General features: G+C 42.5%; 3 protein-coding genes across 3 annotated transcripts; 2 read left to right on the top strand and 1 right to left on the bottom strand.

Moving 5' to 3' along the window:
- The first annotated feature begins 42 nt into the window (after positions 1 to 42).
- LOC114438968 (tumor necrosis factor receptor superfamily member 1A) lies at positions 43 to 8,129 on the top strand. Its single transcript, XM_028410644.1, has 11 exons — positions 43 to 889; positions 1,557 to 1,641; positions 1,738 to 1,860; positions 2,087 to 2,224; positions 2,399 to 2,438; positions 2,983 to 3,047; positions 3,193 to 3,276; positions 3,513 to 3,674; positions 4,235 to 4,272; positions 4,482 to 4,590; positions 6,344 to 8,129. Exons 1-11 carry the CDS (start codon positions 875 to 877, stop codon positions 6,709 to 6,711), a joined length of 1,227 nt encoding a protein of 408 aa, XP_028266445.1. The 5' UTR covers positions 43 to 874; the 3' UTR covers positions 6,712 to 8,129.
- A 1,160-nt stretch (positions 8,130 to 9,289) lies between these two features.
- On the top strand, positions 9,290 to 13,452 carry ttc34 (tetratricopeptide repeat domain 34). Its single transcript, XM_028409442.1, has 7 exons — positions 9,290 to 10,995; positions 11,067 to 11,289; positions 11,363 to 11,555; positions 11,723 to 11,889; positions 12,052 to 12,325; positions 12,423 to 12,637; positions 12,907 to 13,452. The coding sequence occupies exons 1-7, from the start codon at positions 9,290 to 9,292 to the stop codon at positions 13,450 to 13,452; spliced, it is 3,324 nt and encodes a 1,107-aa protein (XP_028265243.1).
- A 534-nt stretch (positions 13,453 to 13,986) lies between these two features.
- Positions 13,987 to 18,741, bottom strand: LOC114438960 (5-aminolevulinate synthase, erythroid-specific, mitochondrial-like). The gene is made up of 10 exons (XM_028410630.1): positions 18,637 to 18,741; positions 17,490 to 17,841; positions 17,323 to 17,412; positions 17,004 to 17,226; positions 16,706 to 16,890; positions 16,435 to 16,614; positions 15,853 to 16,017; positions 14,689 to 14,957; positions 14,399 to 14,561; positions 13,987 to 14,258 (listed from the first exon to the last, which is right to left on the bottom strand). The coding sequence occupies exons 2-10, from the start codon at positions 17,818 to 17,820 to the stop codon at positions 14,095 to 14,097; spliced, it is 1,770 nt and encodes a 589-aa protein (XP_028266431.1). The 5' UTR covers positions 17,821 to 17,841; positions 18,637 to 18,741; the 3' UTR covers positions 13,987 to 14,094.
- Between the last annotated feature and the right edge of the window lie 66 nt (positions 18,742 to 18,807).

Below are 18,807 nucleotides of genomic sequence, written 5' to 3' on the forward strand. Positions count from 1 at the left end.
CCCTAAATTCCTGACTTTACTATGAGTGAACTGACAGAGCCAATCTGTGCAAAAATAAAGGCACATTTAATTTGTATACTTGTCATTGAATTGCGTGATTTTATTGTCAGTGTTTTGAATGTTGTGTCGTCCTCCCTCTTCTGTGTCAGGAGACAGACTTGAGTTGCAGGTCATGAACCTGGTGTAACATGGACCAGCAGGATGTTCTTTTAACACGATGCATCTCACGCCATAAGTTGTTACACACCGTTAGATACAAGTAATAGAGGGTTGTCAAGGTGCTTTAGTGTATCTGCTTGTTTACGTTTTTCTTTTCTGGTCTCTACCTAGTGTGTGTTCCTAGTTTGAGCCCTGTTTACCAATAGAAATCAAATAGATTTGCATTGAAGCCATTTATTTGGCTGTACCGTGCCCGTCTCCCCACACACACACACCATGATTACTCAAACCCCTGTATCATCATTTACTCTCAGGACTGGTCCTCTTGGCTGAATCACATTATTCTAAAAGAAATTCAGTGGAATTTAAAGAATCAATCAGATGCTAGAGCCTGTGTGCCAGTGTCTCTACTAACGGTTGTGTGTGTGTGTTTGGAGGGGGTTGATATATGATCTCAATGTGTTTCCTGTTTCTCTCAACACTTCTCTGAAAACTCAAAAGAAGTGACAACCCTGAACCACATACACGCAAACGCATACGTTGTCCTTTTCCAACTCCTTTGATGGAAATCTACAGATGAGTTACAGTCAGAATGCCTCATCCTCCAGGTGAATTTAGCGGATTTACTCCTGCTGGCATCTAGACAATCTGACGTTTTTTGATGTCATTTGTTTAAAGTTAGTTAGTTAAATTCCTCTCGGCGTGCTCTTCAGACATGGACTTTGTCCTGGTAAGTCCTTTAAATGGGTTATGTTTGGGTTATTTGTGTGTTTAAACTTTCAATTTTCTTCATGTGTTGTTATAGTAACTGGATTACAGCAACCACGAAATTGACATGTCCAATGTTTACATGTCAAGATTAAGGGATATGAATTGTATATGTACATTCTCTGTGTTGTTGTTTCAGTTTTAGAAGTTGATATTAAGGCTGCTTCTATCGTGTTGCTGCAGAGCAGGAAGGTTGTGGTGTTAATGTGAGGATATTCATGAAGAAAGTAGGGATTGTCTTTTGATTCATGGGACTCTATGTCATGGCCTGTAATTTTATGATAATTGACATGATGATGATGATAAATTATTGTTAGAGACACAATAATGCCATCAAAATAAAATGTAATTATTTTCTTCTCATCAGCAAATTTAAATTCTATTTAGTTATGTGTGTCCGTGCCCCAAAAATACAATAATATTCATATATCACAGTAATTTGAATCGAAATAAACATACATCTGTGCATTATGGAAATCAGATGAGTTGAGCTCATGGCAGTCATGGAAGAACGCTCTGACCTGGTGTCAGTGGCGTTTTTTGGTCTCTATTTATGAGCAATAATAATTTGTTAAAATGAGCCCCTTCCTCTGAAATCAAGATTTTAAAATTTTCATTTTTGATTTCAGGTTTTTCCCTTGATACTTGCCCTCATTTCAAGTGGACAGTGTAACCCTGGAATGATAGTAGAATGTGACAAAAAGTGCCCCGCTGGTAAGTTTTACAAGAATGCACTGCTGAAGCTGTGCTGTATAGTTATAGTGGAAATGCCACATTAACATATTACCCTTCTGCTTTGGTCTTTTCTAGGATATCATGTACCTAACGACGCCTGTCCTAGTGGAAAACGTCATTGTAAACAATGTGAGGCTAACACGTTTACAGAAATAGAAAACATTTCAACAAGATGTTTGAAATGCCGGGAGTGCGCAGGTACGCAGGCTGTCTGTTAACACATATGTTGTGTAAGCCCTTTGACCCACCTTTTTTGTATGTCATTGTGTGTGTGTGGATGTATGACAATCAGCTAATACACTGTTTGCATAAAGGCAAAGTGTAATCATCTGCAGTCCCAGTTTGCTGTTATTCCAGGTTAATATGTTAAATCTTAATTTATTCCATAGATTTCCACTAAAACCCTGTTTTGTTTGTTTCACAGGTCATTCCTCGGAGATAGAAACACAGCGCTGCAGCTCTAGTCATAACACAGTATGCAGCTGCAAAGAGGGATTCTACAATGCAGGCTCTAAGGACACCCTGGACTGCCGGAAATGCAACTCACAACAGAAATGTGAAAGTAAGTTAAGAAGAAGAATCAAATCAACATTTATTGCACAATGAATCCAGATGCTTCATAAACACAGCTGGTGGTTGTGAGTATCACTGAGTATTAACGTGAAAGCAGCTATATTTAACGATATTCTGGCTCTTTTAATTTGAAGAAACTAACAGTCATACTCATGTTTTTCAGACTGTGCCAACCAGGACTTCAAATTGAAATGCTGTCTAAGGTGAGAGCTCCTTCAATGTGTTGATTTGTGAATGTGTTCTGACCAAATGCATACAGGGATAGCTCCAAAAATATAATTTATAAATATACAGTATAATACAAGCTACAGTAATAGGAGTGTTTCTGGATACTGCGCCTTGTCTATAATCTGTTGAATTTAATGCTATTCCTAAATTTTAACAGAGGCCATATTGTTTTCTCATTATCATGGAGAGAATCTTCCATTTTGTTCACATTTCTTCTGTTCGACGGCCAGTTCCTGTGGTTTTACTGAGGCACTGTGTGTGTTCAACAGTGTGACTGCACATATTAAAGGTGTCAACATTGTGGCGGCTTTGTGGAGACTGCAAGTTTAGCCTTGTTAATAAAGCTGCACAGATCCACTCCAGGCTGCAGTTTTTGTCCTAAAAATAGATACATGTTCAGTCCGTTTCAGTTTCTCTATCTAAAGGATTCAAATATAAGAATACTTGATTCTTTGATGATATTAATGTGATGATGAATATGGGGTCTATTGTTGTCGATGTTTGTCTGTTCTACTGCAGGGGTCAGACAGCCACACCTGCAGCCACATCCATATCAACACCTGTGACAACAGTGGCAAGAGAAAGTAAGTAAACCCTCCACAATGATGTGTGTGTGTGTATGTTTGTCTTTCACTATGTTTTACAACCTTTTAATATAAAACCACCATTTTGATGGGTTTTACTTGCTTTTTTGTTGCCACTGTATGACTACATTTATGTCCGTTACAGCTCCAGCTGAATCTCCAGCTCCAGATCCAACTTCAAGCATAGCCTCAAACAGCACACCTCTTATAGTTCCAGTCCCACACAACCGTTAGTTCTCATTTTTTAACAAGAAATTTCTCATCAATTTCTTATTGACTCATCTAGCCAAATTTACTTTGAACAATACTTGACTGTTTCCTGTTTTTTTCTTTTCTTTTCTGTAAGCCTGTAATAGCACAGAGATTAACTGGAAGGTTATTTATGTTTCATGATCAACAACAGAATCACTGCAGGAACTGGTTACCGTTGGAAGTAATGTCAGCATTTTTTCTTTGTGTTTACAGAAGAGAAACAGCTCTGGCTTTCAGTGGTGGTGCTTGTGGTGACATTTCTGCTGTTCATTTTGCTCCTGCTGCTCTTAAACAACAACCTGTGCAGAACCGGCTTTCTCTGCTGGAGAGCAAAGAAAGATGTGGACTCACTAGTGGAGAACTCCATATTAAATGGTAACCAGCGGAGCAATATGCACCACTATTCAAATGCTACTTCTTAAAGTTACAACTTTACACTTGAATTGTGTAACTACACACACCCTGGACACGTCCTCAGTTTTTCCATTAGGGTGTCCACCAGACTCCTATTTGACATAGCATTTTCTGCCTCCATGGCTGCATGTGGTAACAGTACGCCCAGCCAGGAATGTCTATACAGACACCATCTCTATGTGCTTAATATGTAAATCTTCACTTTTTCATTGTACAGGTTTTCATTGGTCTGGCAGCATAAATTAAGAGCAATGCTGCACTTAGATACAATACTAGTAAATATCTGTCATAATAATCAACTTGATCTTAATTTAAAAAATGTAAGTGATATTATAGAGTATGTATATATAATCAAATATAAACATGAAAATCCAAATTCTTAATTTGAATATGCAAGTCTTCAGAACACGTTTTCAGAAAAAGAGGGGGGAGTGGGGCGGAATTTCTTCTAATGTTCTTCTCTGTCTGAATGTGTTGTCTGACAGGAAGCTAACTGATAATATCTGTACTCCTCCTTACAGAACAACCCAGTCAGCGAGGCGGGAGTCCAACCACACTGGTTTGTGTTCACCTTCTTGCCATTTGTTTTCTTTTGATATAGCAATCTATGCTACATCATATACTGTAGGTGGACAGTGAGAAGGCCAAAGGTGAAATGTTTGTGGTTAAACTGAGCTAAAACTGTAACCATAAAATGTGTTTGAAGAAAGGTTAAAGAACATTACAGTCAGCTGCCTGCTTAAAAATAGTTTTACTTTTTCTTTCAAGACATGGACGTTTGTTGAAGAAAATCCCATGATGCCTCTCAATCAATCTCCACCAGCATCAGAACCTCCAGCCCTCATCTATCCTCTGCTGCCAGACAGCGATCACCTTGGTGAGATTCAGTATTTGCCCTCCATGTGAACTTTAACATGTTTATTTTCATTACTGGTGGTGAACATCATAAAAGAAGTGGTTGTACAGACACACAGTCAGAAGAGGATGCTAACCATTGACATAGCTCATAACAAAATTACATTTTGACAAATGTATTGAAGAATGTGAATCACATGATTGAATATCTGCCATGATACATTTTACTATGTAACAATAATAATAGAAGGAACAGTCAGAAGGACAGAAAGATAGAATGTATCTAAGGAAATGCATGTGTGTGTGAGTAATACATTTATGAAATCATCACATACACACGCAGTATGAGACATACATGAGACACTTTTGAAGTGGGTTCAGGTGGGCCATGAGTAAAGAGAAACAGGAAAACCATAAATGTCTAGGAGTGACGAATCAAAGATCATCTCAGAATGCTTGCTGAGAAATTAGTGATGCAAACATAACATATACACACACACACACACACACACACATATATATATATCTATATATATATATAGATATATATATATCTATATATATATATTTATATATAGAAGTAGTCTTGTATGCCCTGTAATGGACAGGTGACCTGTCCAGGGTGTACCCCGCCTCTCGTCCGTAGACAGCTGGGATAGGCTCCAGCCCCCCCATGACCCTGTACTACAGGACAAAGTGGCTTCAGAAGATGGCTGTATAGTCATGTGTACAAGCATGGAAGAGGAGTCCATGTGCATTATAAACAATATTTGTTTTTATTTAATGTTGTATAAAACAGAGCAGGATGTTAGACACAAATTCATCACATTAAACGCAAATTTGGTGTTACATGTCCTCACACCCTATGCTACAGCAGAAAGCGGGTTCAGAGTGTGGATGGGTAGATGTGGTGGAGCAGTGTGTTTTCACCTTTTCATCTATTATCACCAATTATCAGCTATGTGTGCGTGGAGGCGGAAACTGACTAAAAGACACCCTCACTTTCTCACATCAGTCAGCAAATTTGACATTAGGGGGAAATGGCAAATCAGATAGTGATCACATGTCTATGTGAAGGGTACATCGTGTTTTTTGAAATAATCCAATTTGTTTCTGCCAGTTTTTATTAAGTAATTAGAATTACTCTGTAATCTCTTACTTTACAGTAGCCCCATATCAAAGTCTAACTGTCTTTTAAACTGTAGGAAAACTTTACATTACTTATGTCGTGTCTGACACTTGCAGCGGAGTGGAAACCCCCACTGTGTGTTGGGGAATTCTATTAGGTGGACACAAACAAACTCACATTCAGCTGACACAATCTGGTGCTGGTCAGGGGCCAAAAAAATTTAGAGTACAGCAGTGGCAACGTACAGAGCAGGAGACCTTTCTAAGGGGCCTCTGCCTGACTCCACTCGCTCACGATTGCAGTTGTGCATTTGTCATTACAACTAAAATAAAGCCAAAGGAAATAAAGATTTGTTTTTTAATGTCACAATATATTGAACCTAAGGGTGGAGTGGCACCCTGTGAATTTTTGCCTTCTCTGTACCACACCGGTTCTAATGACCTGACACAGTTTACAGATCTCTGCACACTTTCTCCATGGCCTTTAAGTGAGCGTTGATCTGGTTAATTTGTCTGTGACATTCTGGAGGACGGTACTGTAAAAGAACAACTTTATTTAATGTGGTTAAACAGCAGCACAGCACAGCACAGGGGTTTTTGTTTTTCCATTTCTGTATCTTCTAAAGTCTGTGTCTGTCTCCCACCAGCTGCCAGACAATGTGACAAATCAGACCACTGGCCCGCCATTGTCCTTTACGCCATTATCAAGGAGGTGCCCCTGCGTAGGTGGAAAGAGTTCTTGCGTCTGCTGAATGTGGCAGACCACCAGCTGGAACGGGTGGAGCTGGAGGCCGGTTTCGGTCTGAGCTCCATGGAGAGACAATACCAGATGCTGAGGCTGTGGAGCCAGCGACCCTCTGCATGCCTGAACGACGTGTTCTCGGCCTTACACTACATGGATTTATCCGGCTGTGCCCAGCTGCTGCAGGAGAGCCTGGAGAAGATGCAGTGGCAGCCTGAACCGCAGCAAGCTTTCACAGAGCATGGGTCAAATGGGACAGTGCAGCATACCTGAGGCTTTACCTGGAGGCACAAGTATGCTACATAAAATATCATTCAAATGTCAAATCTTCAGTCATGGGTGATTAAGATTAGAAAAGACCTCAACAGTGCACTCCTCATAAATGACCTATATTAACCCAAGTGCAAATGGCATTATGGGAAAACATTGCACTCATATTTTTTTTTATAAAAATTAAAAATAATAATTATCATTGTATGTTCAGACTCACAGGTAAAAAATACAGAATGCACATATTTTAAGTTTGCTCCATGGACCGTTAAATGGTGCACACATACATGCACACAGTATGAGTAATGTACAGTTATGCAAAGTCCCCTTTTGCTTAGTGTTGGTGCAGTCGTTATTACACCACTAGCTTGTTGTTGGCCAGCAGAGGAAGGCTGTGGTTTTACAGCAAAGAACTGAAATGTTAATATGCGTAATGCTGTGATTATGTGTATGTGCGAAGGATAACCAAGGAAGAGGCACTTCCTTCATGAGGTGCGTAACGTTAGTTGACCTCCAGGAATCATTGTGTGCTTTTTTATTTTTCTCTTTTTTTGTTTCCTTTTTGTGGAAGGTCTTCTTCATTATGTGTTTTTAAACTGCGAATGTTTACCTCATGAAAGTCTGTAAATATTCAGCCACTGATTCTTCTTCATCCTCACAAAGGAAAAAGAAAAAATGAAATCCCCAAAGGACGTCATATTTCCTGCAACTAAAAGGTGTCAGTGTTCAGCAGTCTGGGGTTTTCCTCACCACACATATTCCATTCAAAGAAATGGCTCTGTCTAGTGGCATTACAGTATCTCACTTTGAGAGTATTTTTGTGTCAGTTTAGGTCACTGATAGTAAACGACTTTCCAATTAAAGGAATTAATGAATGTGTTATTACAGATGTAGGTCATGTGGCCACTGTGTGTATATAAATATTTATTTTCATATTTTCTGAAGATTACCTACTAAGATTCTTGCTTATTGTGTGTCAGAGTTCACTGTGGTGCCTCTCATTGTCACATCTTTACAGTAACCTACAACAAAACGGCATCACTTACACTCATGAATAAAACTGTCGGCCACAAGGTGGGAGTATGTGCTCAGTGTTTGAATGGCAGCAGCTGGCATGGAGTTTTGAGGATATGCAGGACCCCATAGAAAGAAAACATAGGCAGGGGCCTTGAGGAGCTTTTATTCTTGTGTTGGATTAGACCAGTCTCATGAATTGCAAATTGGGTCCAGCACAATGAACAGCTGTCCTACATTGTCTCTATTGCTTGGATGGGGAAAAAAATAGATCCTGAGACCTTTGTCATGTTTTAATGTTTGTACTTACAAGGTGACAGTATGAAATGCCATGTGTCTGCTGAGAGGGGAAGTATATATCAACTATTATCAGCTGGTTTTCCATTTGATATGTGTGAAATGTTTGTGGGGGGAAAATAATTTTTGGAAAAACTTATGCACACTTTTCATTTTCACAAACTAATCTCGGTTTTAGCATTCTGGCAGCTCTGACCGTGCAGCTCTGTCAGCGTGTGAAGATCAATGCGCTGATTTTTATCTCAGATTTGTCGTGACAGAGGCATGGAGGTACTGACTGTGTGGCTGCGAGCAGGCGGCGCGCCCTATTTTTGTGGTGGACTGTGTGCACGAGCGTTTGTGGTTTCCATTAGCAACCGGACCCGTGCTCCAAAAAACAGCAGATCGCACAGCAAATGTGTCACATACTGATAAGATCAGGCAGAGAGGCAGCGGGACTTCACGGAGACGTGCGGCTTGTTCACTTTTTATCAGTCTTTGTTCAGTATCTGTGTGTTTCCACCTGTTGGACTTCCTAAAAACACTTAGGTGGAGCTTGTGTTGTGTGAGAGGGACACATGTTGTCCTGGCAACTCTGAGCCCAAAGCTATTGAATTACAAAAATGGGGCCCAGGTTCTCTGTCTGCGGGACGGTCAGTTAAAGAAAATGAGCTGACACCAACCGTATCGGAGAGTAAATGTCCTGTTAAAGAGCCGTGGATGTGTTTTTTTTAACATCTTGCTGGGTTTGCTTTTATCTAAAGGAGCAGGTAGGTCAACCTGCGTGCAGAAAGCCACAGGGGAATAATACGCGAGGCTTTTACCATATTAAAGTTATTCTAGTAATTCTTGAAAATGTTTGTCTTTTTTTACACCATATCCCCAAGTGTCCAGTAAATTTTCCTAATATTATCACCCATTTTTATTTTAATTCCTCACTTTAGTGTTGCTGTTTATTACTTTTCATAATGCTTGACTGAATTACAAAATTGTAACTAAACATTTACTTGGGGAATACAGTGTACTGATGACATTGATATTTCAGTCCAATATTTTGCTTTGTCACTTGTTAAAGTGTCACAGTCTTTTTTCTCTTTAACCTCTGGGTCCTGGTCCTAGCAGGCATGAAAGCTCACAGTCACAAATGTGACAAGCCAGAGCAGAAAAGGCCTCATGTTAGATCGTATTTCTTATATTTCTTCACAACATATTTTGTGATGTTGAGACTTTTTCTTTCCTGTGAATAGCTGAAGTGTAACTCCCAGAGAGGGAGAGGGCTTGCTGCCTGATCATGACTGCTGTGGTTCGACCTGGACTGAATGTTTTAGAGCTCTGTGAGGATGGAGACAAGTTCCTTGAGGCTGGAGAGCATGAGAGGGCAACCTCACTCTACATGTCTGCCTTCAGGACCCATGCCTCCTCTGCTGTGTCCCACATGCGTAATAAACTGGAGAAGTCCAGCCTGGATAAGGTGATATCAACTCTAGAACAGTGGCTTGATGGTCATGGGGAGGATCAGCCCGCCGAGGGTCATAATAAAGGTCTTGCAGCTGTGTTCCTGTCCACGCTCAGCCCCAACAATCTGTCAGCCACCATTTTCAAAATGGAGTCTCTTCTTCAGAGTGGCGGGCATGGCTGCGAGGAGATTTTTGCCCGCTGCACAGCTCTGCTTGAAGGGAAATGGAGCCCTCATCCAGAAGGACCAACTCGTATTTTGCTGGAAATAACTCGAGCTCTGGCGTGCTTGCTCTCAGAGCCTCATACTTCCAAGGGCCTGAAGCTTTACCTGAAGTCTTACCAGAGTTACAAATCAGAAACTGTCACACTGGTGAAGAGCAGACAAGCTGGACACATACCCAAAGTAGTTATGGCCTTTACAGACCAGATAATACACATGCATCCTTCTCTGGCATTTGACAGCAAGTGGTCAGCCATGACAAAAGAGAATGATTGTCTAGATATGAAAGACGCCTCTGCAGTAATCGAGTTTTTGCTTGCTATCTCGCCAGGTGATAGAGATGCTCAGGAACTTCAAGCAGCACATTTGTTTTTGACTGGCAGGTTTGGGGACAGTGCAGAGGTGTACTCTGCCCTCTTGAATTATGGCCACTGTCAGAAAGTGTCAGAGAGTACTGCAGACAGTCCTGAGAGGAGAGCCAGACTCTGGATGGGTCGAGCAGCTGCCTGCTTTTCAGCAGGTGGAAGGACTGCAGAGCAGTGCAGAGATCTGGGGAGAGCATTTGAGATCCACCCTGCTACTGCCAGAACTTATTTCCAAAAGCTCTTCACAGATCGTGGAAATGCCCTGGCTGCTCGCAACCATCTTCGTCAGCAAGCTGAGAGAGGCCTGTCTGATTTCAAAGAGAGAGTCCTTGTCCGCACAGACCTGCGATCCACAGAAGGAGTTGAACTCTTGGATCCCGTGATCACTCAGTTAAGGACTCTGTGCCATTTGGAGCCTGATGGAGGAGGCAGAGAGTTACGGGTACGACTGGCTGACTGTCTCCTCCTCAGAGGGGAGCACAAAGAGGCACTCTCTATCTGTAGCCAACTAGCTGCTGCCCAAGGTCAGCAGAGCTATCAAAATACAGTCCAAGTTCTTCGTGGATATGCACGACTTCTCTCTGATGACCACACGGGGGCTTTAGAGGACTTCCAGGCTGTGATTGAGCACAACGCTCCTCACCCATCCAGTTGTGTGCGAGCACTTTGCGGCAGGGGTCTCCTGCGTATGATGGGTGGTTTAAACTATCTCACAGCTCTGGACTACATGACAGCCAGCAGGCTACACCCACAGGAAACAGCACTGACTATTCGCTGCTTGGTGCCATGGAACTACAGGGGGCTGCTGTTTACTGTTCTATTGGAGCAAGGCCGGGTCATGCTGGAGAAGACTGGAGAGCATAGGTCCAAGTCGAGTTCTAGTGAGGCATCCCAGCAGCCTCAACAAGAAGACCAGCTGCAGACTCCACCAAAGAGAGACAACCACCGGTCAGGGTATGGTTAAATAGTTGACACTGATTGGTTTACATTGATGTTGTCATGGTGTAATTTCTCTCTGCATGTAGGACTCCTGCAGGTGTTCAGTGTCTGGCTGTATTACTGATGGAGCTGCAGCCCAGTGCTGATGGGCCTCAGATCCTGGGAGCAGATGCCTTATACCAGCTTGGCCGGGTGGAAGAGGCCTACCGCTTACTACTCTCCATCGGGCCCACCAATCCTCGGGCACCTATCCTGGCTCGCCTGTCCCTGCTGCAGCTGCACCGAGGCTTTCTTTATGACACCAACCAGGTACATACAGTACCAATCAAAAGTGTAAAATGATATGAGCGAAACACTTTATGTCTGTCCTTTTTCCTTGTAGCTGCTTAAAAAGCTCATCCTGTGTGGTGACACTAGCTGCTTGCGCCCCCTGTTGGCCGTGGCTCAGAAGAAGGACCGAGCCCTGCTGCAGGGACACTGTCACTCAGCTGCAAAACGCATCCTGGACAGCTTAAGAGAGGAGAGCTCTGTCAGGGAGGCTGTGGCCTATCTCTCTATTGCTATCATGGCCTCTGGTAATTAGAATGTGATTGGTGGGTTATTGATATTTGTTTAATATGTGTTAAGTTGGAAAGGAGAGATTGGTTGGATAAAGTATTGGCATAACACATGCGCTTTGTTCTAGAAACATGTTTTGTTTTGTGAACGTATATCATACATGTGACCAATTTGGTTTTTGAAGGTGGTGGAGCAGCAGACTGCTTGCTGGAGAGAGCCAAGTGCTATGCCTTGCTGGGTCAACGAAAGACTGCTATATATGATTTCAGTGCCATTCTGAAGGAGAATCCAAAACATGTGCAGGCCCTGTGTGGAAGAGGTTTCACCTATCTCATGCTGAATCAACAAAAGGTAGTCTTGGTTGAAAAACTGGTGAAAAACGATTTCACATTATAGATTATATTTGTTATTTCAAGCATGCTTCATTTGTGAGGCCAGTTCAAACACGTTGACAGCTGACAAATGTGAAATTTGTCATTTTAAACATTTCTTCCCTCTACCCTTTCCCCCTAGGAATGCATCCATGATATCCTGGCAGCACTTCAGATAAACACTGACATTGTCACTAAAGACATCCTGTCACTCAAGGACAAGGCACAGAAGCTGGTCTGTGATTGGCTGCATCAGTTCTGCCGTACCAGTTTGTCAGACATTGTAGTCTCTACTGCTGTTCCCTGCCACGAAGAACAGCTCAGAGAGGCTTTTATTATTGGTGGAGCACTGATGAGGACTGACTGCAGAGACCCCAGATGGCATCTTCTCTATGTTGACATACTCTTGGCTAAAGGTGAGACAGTACATTTCTGGTGGATGTGACTGGAAATTATCTGGTTGTGATTCAGGTTTTGTGGGGTTCCCTGTTTGGTATGATCTATCTGTTTCAGGTGAAGCTAAGGGAGCAGCTGCTCATCTGTGCCAGGTGTTTGGCCAGGAGCCAAGAGACGCAGTGGCCCAGGCTAGGGTGGGTGTGGTGGAGGCCTGGCAGCAGAACTACCGCAGCGCAGTTCGCAGGCTCAGCAAACTGACAGAGAAAGATTCATCCTGTCTGGACTTCTTGCTGGCCCTGATCCCATTTAATCAGAGAAAAAGCATGGCGCAGGTAAGCTACGTGGAGGAATCCTAGATAAGGTACAAAAAACATATTCTTTTCCTCACAGTCCTTTCTTGGGCTGGTGATGGTGGCATTATCATCAGTAAATCAGTGTGTCTGTAGACATTTTCACAAAATATAGCCTACCTACATTTCTTACTTCAGCACAATTCAGTGTATTTATGTTGAATTCACTATGCATCAAAAAGTAAAAGCAGTACCTTGAAGATTTATGTGCCTCTAAATCATATATTAATTGTCTAATATCTCATGTTCAGGCAGCAGCACAGGAGGCCAGCAGCGTGTCATCAGGTGGCCAGTGGGATCAGGCACTTGCACTCCTGACAGTGGCAGTACAGGCAGTGAGCAATCACAAACTACAATATCTTCGCCAGAGGGCTGCTTGCCTGACACAACTGGGCCTACATGAGCGGGCCATAGCTGACCTGGACAGAGTTATTCAGAAACACAGTAGGCCTGACTCTAACTCTTCAGATGACCCTCAAGTCTGGGCAGAGGATCTGTGTCGGCGAGGCCGCAGCCTGGTGCTTTGTTCCAGGGAGAGAGCGGCTCTGGAGGACTTCACCCACGCCCTGGAACTCCACAAGGACCAGGCCATCCAGTGTGTGGAAGCAGGTCTGGGAAGGTTGCGCGTGGCTGAGTGCTTCCTGCGGGGGGCGCTGCAGCACTATGGAGAGCAGCAGCTCAGTAAAGCTTGGACATTGATTGAATGTGGCCTCCTTGTGGACAGCGAGAACACAGAGCTGCGTAGACTGAGGGCAAGGGTCAAACGGGAAGTGGCCAGCCCGTGTAATGTCAACTAGTGATCACACAGGATCTCCAGCTACAGTTATCAAATGAATGTCTGTGCCTGTTCTTGCTGAGCGATCAAACAGACTTATTTTTAATGTTTGGAAGGTTCACAAGGACACTTTGCTTCAGTTTATGTCTTCCAAGTGATTTTTAGGTTTGTGGAATTAACATGCTATCATCAAGGTATTTATAAATTACATCAAAGCAGTACACTTCATATTAGACGTATGTAAAAAATGAAGATGCTCACCACACAACCAGGCATTTTTGCTAATTATAGATTTATGACTATAACTTCAGTAATTTTATTATGAAAAACAAGAATGAATGAATTATAGTATATGAACAAAATCAAACAACATTAAATGAAATATAGTTTATATAAATTCATCACATCTAGATAAGAGTTTTAAGAAAGTGTCAACTGTGCAGGATTTGTGATTTTAGGCGGCTTGTTTTTGTTTAATCATAGCTGGCTGCAATCAATTTATTATGCATAAACAACAAACAAAACAAAATGTAAAAAATATGAATAAATACTTGAATTTAGTTCATACCCTTGACTTTATTCTTAATATGTATTTACTTAGCAATCTCTAATATGTAGCATTAACTGCATGCATTTCCTGTTTGTGTCAAGATGAACAATATCTTTATGCAGACACTGTAATGTATTGTGGTTCCATATTGCCAAAGTAGGATTTCTCCCACTCACTCATGAGGTCAAAGTGCAGTGGACGGTCACAGAAGGTGCAAGACACTGTCGCTGGGCTGTTGAGACGGAGACCCACCTCCTGCCACACCTCCACCAATTTTTCTGTAAATGACAAACAGTAAGTATGAACTGTTATTTCTTTTTGAATGTTTTTTAAATTTTTTTTTTAAATGTTCATTTTCAGTGTCTTTTTAATGTTCACTATACTATAATACGATTCTGGGGAAGATCCCCACACTTACCCACAAAATACTCCATCATGTCAGGGTTGTGATGAGGAGATGGAGCCAGGCGCAGCAGCTCCTCACCACGAGGCACTGTCGGGTAGTTGATGGCCTGGACGTAAATGTTGTGTCGCTCCAGCAGGATGTCACACACTTTGGTGTTCAGCTCAGCGTTGCCCACCTAGAAAACAGGCCATGAAAGACTTTAGGCACACTTGACATACATGCTTTTACTAGATGTTTTATCTCATGTCATTCATAATAAAAAAAATCAGTATGGAGGCAGTAGCAGTACTAAACCGTCATACACTGATGGGGATGATGTGGCTGGGGCAGTTGACCACAGGCAGGCCTTTATCCATGAGCAGCTGCCTCATGTGTTTGACGTTCCTCTGGTGGGCTCTGCGGAGCGCCTGCCCCTCGGGGCTCTTCAGGACACGGACAGACTCCAGAGCTCCGGACAGGACCATTGGAGGAAGGGCAGTAGTGAAGATGAAGCCAGCGGCGTGGGAGCGCACCGTGTCCACCAGGGCAGCGCTGCTGGCAATGTAGCCTCCCACACAACCAAAGGCTTTACCTGTGTAATGACAGATTAGATGGGAGGCATTAGATGATTCTGATGGAAGGTAGGCTGCATTTAATCAGGTATGAAGTGGACATTTTAGTATTTTAAAATATTCACAATGTAGATATTGTTTAACAGCAGATTAAAACTACACAACATAAAAATGTAGTTAAATGACAATAACACAACACACAGGGAAAGGCCTAGCTACATACCTTTAACACATAAAAACACATTATGTGCCTAAAAAGACATTATACCTTTTAAAAATGACCTTTATTAATTCCAGCTTCTATTAAGCTTCTATTGCCATAATGACCTTTTTAAATAAAAGCTTAATTCATTGTGCCATTATTAACATGTTCAATCCATCTGAACATGTTGCTTTATTTTCTTTTTGCCAAATGAGGTCCTTTAACCATGCTTTGCAAATCCCAAATGTTGTAATCCTGGGATTAGTTTGCAGGGATTTCTACCTTAAACCTTGCAGTCATCATGAAGCCATACTCAGCACCGACTGCCAGAGGAAAGTTTTATCAGCGCAGCCAGAGAGGGAGTAGAGTTGACACCCAGCTGATAAAACCTCGGCATCCTCTGATGACAGCTGAGTCCTCTCATGCCCTCATTTAGCCCTCAGAAGAGCAGCATCATGCTTGTTAAGAGTTGTTGCTGCTCTGCTGGCAATATGACGATGTCAGTTGGTGCATGAGAGGCTGTGTATGGGAGTTTATTCATGAAGAGAGCCAATTAATCAGTGACCGTTTGAAGTCCTTCTTATCTTCATATAGTGAAAAGGCATACTGGTGGATCCACGGCGGGGTTTTTTTTTTTCTTCCTTTCTTTTTTGTTTGTCAAATCTAAGTATGAGAAGCAGAACAGTAGTGTAGAAGTGAATTTTCTCACTCACCTAAGGTCCCAGAAACAATGTCAATCTTGTGCATAACGTTGTCTCTCTCGCCCACTCCAGCTCCATGGGCTCCATACAGGCCCACAGCATGAACTTCATCAACAAATGTCAGAGCTCCATATTGATGAGCTACGTCACACAGCTCTTCCAGAGGACATATGGCACCTGACACCCCCAGGGAATAAGGAGGTATAATTAGAACTGCATATAGGTGAACAGCAGGATATTGCATTCAGGCTGAAAATGAGATTACAGTGTATGTATTCTGAAAGTTATGTGTAGACTTATTTCTGTGATTTGACAAGACACAACATTCCTATAAAATGAGTCTTTTGTGTTGGTGTAGAAAATACAGCCACCGTCATCATGCGGCCTGTTTGTGCTTTATAGCTGTAATATCACACTCAAAACACACCCCTGAGTGCAAGCTGAAAAATTCTAAGATGCAGCTCTCTAAGGCATGTCATGATGATCTTTGAAGTCTAGGTTTATACATCCCTGCTTATTCACAGGCCCAGAACCTGCTGTACATTCTTCACAATCATGGTCAAACATCCAACATTTATATAAATAAACACTCACCATCCATCGAGTGCACGGTCTCAAAGGCCACTATCTTTGGTTTCATTGGGTCTGAGTGTTGCAGCAGTTCCTCCAGGTGTCGACTGTCATTGTGGCGGAAAATAAAGCGCTTTGCTCCGCTGTTCCTAATGCCCTGAATCATTGATGCATGGTTCCCTGCGTCTGAGTAGATCTCGCAACCTGCACGTCACAGGGAATGCTCCATGAAGCCTGATATATATACAATGTATGAGGAATATACTGAATATCCATTTGGCATATGAGTATTTACCTGGCAGCATCTTAGCCAGAGTGAAAAGTGTGGAGTCGTTTGCCACGAAGCAGGAGGAGAAGACCAAAGCTGCATCTTTCTGGTGCAGCTGGGCGAGCTCCTTCTCCAGGGACACATGGAAGTTACTGGTGCCTGAGATGTTCCGGGTCCCTCCTGCTCCTGCACCATGATTTTCCAGGGCCTCCCTGAAGACATCCACAACAAGTATACGTGAATTATATGTGACAGGCCCAGATAATCTAAACTGTGGTTTTGCCTTGTTATTGTAGAGGCATTTCTGCTTCCTGTTGTTCTTTACCTGATTGCACTGAGGACCCGAGGGTGGCGACTCATCCCCAGATAGTCATTGCTGCACCAGACGGACACTCGGGAGCCTTCCCGCCCAAAAGTGGAGTAATCATTAGCAAAAGGGAAGACCTCAGCACTCCTGTTCACCGTCTTGAAGACTCTGTATGTGTGGTCCTTCTTTTTCTCTGCAATTTTCTCAGTGAAGAAGACATCGTAGTCATAGCTTGGGCCAACTGCAGGAAGTAAACAGATAGGCAACTACTCAGATCAATGTCATCATATTTTAGTCATACTGAAGGTGTTAGGCCTGTTTTTAATGTAAAATATACCCATGTTGTCTTTGAGGAGGTGAGTGACAGTGTTGGTTTGAGCAGGAAGCACTGAATTCTTTAAACCTTTTATCAGAGAAGTCATCAAACCTGTAAGAGAGGAGTGTAGCTCTGTGAGTGTCAAATGTTACTGTTAGAATTAGACTGAGCCAGTCTGTTCCTCCTACCATCTTGAACGTCCTCCTGTACTTCAGCACTGGCTCGGACCATCCCAATCTGAGAGGTGACAAAAGGGCAGCCCTTTGATACAGACACAGCCACCTGAACTGCAGACTGAGCAAACAGACGACTTTGGTCCACAGTGGAAAGTTGAGGACTCGCGGGTTTGATGGGTGACACTCTCAGCTTGGCCTCCAGAGAGGCCGGGCCGCTTACAGTGATCTGACGAGCAATGATGGGACATTGGTCTGCCAGAGACAGCAAGGCGGCTCCTGTTTTCCTTAAAGCTGGCTTTGGAACAGACTTCAGGAAGGGGCAGTGATGAAGGAAGGCTGCCATGGTACAGGCACTGTTCTTACTCTGAGAGAAGACACAGGAAATAGTTACATTCCAAAAAACTACAAATGTTCAAATCTAGTTTGCTAAAACATGGTCCCTAATATAGTCAGCTCCCAAAATGTAATATGGGAATGATAGGGTTATGATGCAACTTGGCTCACTTCATTTAAAGAGAGGTTTATTAGGTGCCTCCTCCTGGGTGCGGCATCATGCTGCTGCTTATCTACCCTCTGCAGGCGTTCAAGAACTGCCCTGACAGACATCACAGGCACAGGCTGATTACTGCAGAAATCCAGCAGCCATCTTCTGATCATTAATTATTATTTGCATATTTAATATATTAATTGTCTGTATTTGAATGTCCTGATGAGCTCTTCTGTCTTGAGTTTTGTCTACAAACAGTGACCCCTGGTATAACGTCCTCCACTATCTCCTGTGGTCAGCAGATAAGCAGTTCTTGGGATCTGTGGCTTTTTCTTGTGGTTTGACATAATCTTTACATCACTCTATTACGCACGAGCACCACTGAAACACAACAAGTAGCTTAAATGTTTGTTTAACCTACCGGTATATATTTGATATGTTGATGATTCTATCACATGATACATGCAGTTATTAATGTTTAAATGCTAAAATGAAAAAGGCACAGATTCCAACACTTGCACATACATTGTATGTTAACACCTTGTGTTTCCTCTTATGGCATGTCAACGAAACACATAAACAAATAAATAAAAATCATTTAATTACCGCTGATATCTAAATAACAGCACCAGCTGAGCTAATATTAACAACAGTAATAGACAGGAAGCTCACCTGTTGACCTGCACTGAGGACGAACTTCAGAACAGCAAATAGGCAGAAGCTCAGGAGGTGTCAGCAGTTATTGGTCAGATGTTGAGGAGCATTATGTAATCACTCCCTCAGATGTGACGTGAGCTCATAGCTTTGGGGGCCACGAAGGGAGGCGTTTGCATGCGTGTGGGA

The sequence above is a fragment of the Parambassis ranga genome, chromosome 7 (genome assembly GCF_900634625.1).
Source record: "Parambassis ranga chromosome 7, fParRan2.1, whole genome shotgun sequence".
NCBI lineage: Eukaryota > Metazoa > Chordata > Actinopteri > Ambassidae > Parambassis > Parambassis ranga.

Bases quoted from the DNA above. Each gene is read 5' to 3' on its own strand.
- LOC114438968 (XM_028410644.1), top strand. The intron at 1,861-2,086 runs GTACGCAGGCTG...TTTGTTTCACAG, and splicing joins GAAATGCCGGGAGTGCGCAG to GTCATTCCTCGGAGATAGAA. The intron at 2,439-2,982 runs GTGAGAGCTCCT...GTTCTACTGCAG, and splicing joins AAATTGAAATGCTGTCTAAG to GGGTCAGACAGCCACACCTG.
- ttc34 (XM_028409442.1), top strand. From the start codon at position 9,290: ATGACTGCTGTGGTTCGACCTGGACTGAATGTTTTAGAGCTCTGTGAG. The intron at 11,290-11,362 runs GTACATACAGTA...TTTTCCTTGTAG, and splicing joins TTCTTTATGACACCAACCAG to CTGCTTAAAAAGCTCATCCT. The intron at 11,890-12,051 runs GTAGTCTTGGTT...CTTTCCCCCTAG, and splicing joins TCATGCTGAATCAACAAAAG to GAATGCATCCATGATATCCT.
- LOC114438960 (XM_028410630.1), bottom strand. From the start codon at position 17,820: ATGGCAGCCTTCCTTCATCACTGCCCCTTCCTGAAGTCTGTTCCAAAG. The intron at 17,413-17,489 runs GTAGGAGGAACA...CCTCTCTTACAG, and splicing joins ACAGGAGGACGTTCAAGATG to GTTTGATGACTTCTCTGATA. The intron at 14,562-14,688 runs GTATGACGGTTT...CCTGTTTTCTAG, and splicing joins GCCACATCATCCCCATCAGT to GTGGGCAACGCTGAGCTGAA.